This window comes from Triticum aestivum, chromosome 4B, assembly GCF_018294505.1.
Source record: "Triticum aestivum cultivar Chinese Spring chromosome 4B, IWGSC CS RefSeq v2.1, whole genome shotgun sequence".
Lineage (NCBI taxonomy): Eukaryota > Viridiplantae > Streptophyta > Magnoliopsida > Poales > Poaceae > Triticum > Triticum aestivum.
The window spans coordinates 34,707,227-34,710,100 of record NC_057804.1 but is presented as its reverse complement, the minus strand read 5'-3'; the positions used below and the strand labels follow the sequence as shown (position 1 = coordinate 34,710,100).

The following is a 2,874-nucleotide window of genomic DNA, read 5'->3' as shown; positions in this document are numbered from 1 at the left end:
AGAGGGAGTGGAGTTCTACATTTTTGCGAGTAGTCCCTAGTGCTTCTGGGAGCGCGATGCTTGCTATTTGTAATCTCTTGTAAGTATTTTTTCTCTTCTTCTATAAAGCTAAGGTACCCCTTTGACGTACTCTCGAAGAAAAAAGAGTAGAGATAAAAAATAGAGTGCCTCGTCATTTTATCACGGAAAACATTTTTTTAGCAACAGCATTTTATTTAGTTGTTTTAATCTATGTCGTCGAGCCGGGCCTGGCCAGACCCGGGCTTTTCACTTGGGGTCGGCTCTGCGGAGCCCGGCCCGGCCCTGATTCTCCCTAGTCAGTCACGAGTAGTCCTGGCCATCTCAAGCCCGACCCTGTCAGCCCACCTAGGCCCGGCCCTAAAATCAAGGGCCTAGGCCCGATGGACTTGCCCATGGGCCAGGCTTGGGCCTAAGTTTTGAGCCCACCAGCAAGGCCTGGACGGGCTTGGGCTTGACATATTGGCATTTTAAGGAAGAGGCCCGGCCCACGGCCCTAAGCTCTAAGGACTTTTTAGGGCTTTTTACCAGATGGGCGGGCTTGGGCTTGAAAAGTAGGCCCGATGATAGGGCCTGGGAGGGCCTGAGCCTCAGTTTTCTGCCATGGGCTTTTTCAGGCCCGGCCCAAGCCCGGCCCGGCCCGGCCCATGGCCAGATATAGTCACGAGCAACCCAGTGGCCCACGCGTCGGTGCACATACCGTGGCCACCCACCCCCCATCGGTCACCACACAAACGCGGCGCACCCAAGCCAAGCCAAGCCAAGCGATCGACCTTTACCCCGTCCCGTCTCGTCTACTACTACTCGTCTAGGTCTAGCCGTCTCCATCCTCGCACCCGCACCCCCAACCCAATCAATCCACACCCCGTCCGGCCGCGCCGCGACCCAATCCATCCACCACAGATCGACCCCCCACCACGTCTCGTGCTCGAGGTCGGGGGCGGGGGCTCGCTCGGCTCGATCCATGGCCTCGGACCAAACCCTCCCACTCCCACCGCTACTCCTCCCGTCCAACCCCAACCAGATCCCGACCCCGACCCCGACCGCACCGCACCCGACCCCGTCCCCCGCCTCCGCCGCGCGCAAGCTCCCCATCAAGCGCCGCTCCCCGCCGCGCCCCTCCTCCTCGCCCTCCTCCTCCGCCGGCGCCGCCTCCTCCGGCCAGGGCCAGAACCCGCCCTTCAAGTTCCAGCGCATCTGGTCCGAGTCCGACGAGCTGCGCTTCCTGCAGGGCCTCCTCGGCTGCGGCGCGCAGGGCCTCGTCTTCCCGCGCGACCTCAACGTCTTCTACGACCGCTTCTCCGAGTCCATGCCGCAGCCCTACACCCGCTCCCAGCTCTCCGAGAAGCTCCGCCGCCTCAAGAACAAGCACCGCAACGTCGCCTCCCGCGTCGCCAGGGGCCTCGACCCCGCCCGCCTCGCCCCGCACGACCGCGACGTCCTCCACCTCTGCTCCCGCCTCTGGGACCCCGCCAACGCCGCCACCTCGCCCTTCGCCGCCGCCGCCGCGCCCGCCAGCTCCTTGGGGAACAAGCGCCGCCGCTCCAACCCTGCCGTGGTGCCACCGCAGACGCTCGACGTCCCGGCCCCCTCGGGGGACAGCAACTCCCATGGATACAATGGGATCGGTTCCTCCACCCCTGGCGCCACCGCCTTCCCCGATGAGAACGGCGCCGAGGATGTGATGTATCTCGAGCAGGAGAGCGGGCATCACCTCTATTTCGACGACGGCGCTGCCTTTGTTGCCGACGGCAACCTTGATGGGATTACATTGGACGGGATTGCGCTGGACCAGGCTGAGACCATGGCTGTTCTCACCGATGTCGGTGACAATGGAGTTGTTGCCGGTGACAATGGGGTTGTTGGCAACGATGCAGCTCCCCAAAATGCTGTGAACAATGGAGGTAACAGTCAGAACGGTAACTGCAATGTATTGCTGCCGCATAGCAGCGAGCATCGGATGGCAAGGGCCGTGCTGGATGTATTTGAGGAGTGTTTGAGAGAGGCAAAGGCCGATGGAATAGTCAATGGTGGCAATGCCCAGGAAAGCGAACTCGCCAGGCGATGGAGGGCGCAGAGGATTGATGAGCTTGATGTGTTGAGCCGAAGGCTCAGGTTGATCATTGAGGATGCTACTGCCGCTGGGCACTAAATGAGATGTATCCAATGACGTGCTTCCACCCTTTGCCGCCATGTATAGAAATCAGGTTATTATGCATGCTATGTTTTTGTAGCGCATTGCTCAGCTTGAGCCTTGCTTTAGCCGCTCTAGTTACAATTTATGCCTATGTGACATTGCTATGGATATTGTTGTTTCGTTTAATAATTTAATCACTCGATCGTCTTAATAATGCCTTGTGATTCCAGCATTGTTGTTTATATATCGTGCTTCTGCCACTATCATCTTCAGTTGATGCTAATGAGTAATCGGTAGTTCATGTAGCTTCAATACTCCACTATTAGATGTTGTTCTAACTTACTAACTGCACAAATAGCCTAGGATTCGACCACTGTGGGTCAGAGTAAATATCATTGATCTATTTTGTGGGGCAAATAAACCATTGTATCTCGTATTCTTCTTAATTACGTGCTGGGGGTTGCTTGTACCCTTGGTCTCATCAGTTTGAACTTACATACTGTGAAACATGAACATGCTGTTTCCCCGCAGACCAATTTTATTCTGATTGCTTTTTGTTGACTCATTTCCATAAAATTACAACCATTGTAATTCAAACGATGCTTTTGGTTGTCACAGGGTGCCACTTGCAACATTACAGGAAATATCAATCCTATGTATGGACTAGGAATGTTCAAGCTTTTTGTTTTGTTATGTGATCCTGCTTTAGAATCAGCAGA

General features: G+C 56.0%; 1 protein-coding gene across 1 annotated transcript; it reads left to right on the top strand.

Moving 5' to 3' along the window:
* Positions 1-794: 794 nt before the first annotated feature.
* LOC123090836 (probable transcription factor At5g28040) lies at positions 795-2,377 on the top strand. The gene has a single exon (XM_044512186.1). The coding sequence runs from the start codon at positions 983-985 to the stop codon at positions 2,168-2,170; it is 1,188 nt and encodes a 395-aa protein (XP_044368121.1). The 5' UTR covers positions 795-982; the 3' UTR covers positions 2,171-2,377.
* The last annotated feature ends 497 nt before the right edge of the window (positions 2,378-2,874 follow it).

What these genes read in the sequence shown, in the direction of transcription:
- LOC123090836 (XM_044512186.1), top strand. Translation starts at nt 983, where the DNA reads ATGGCCTCGGACCAAACCCTCCCACTCCCACCGCTACTCCTCCCGTCC.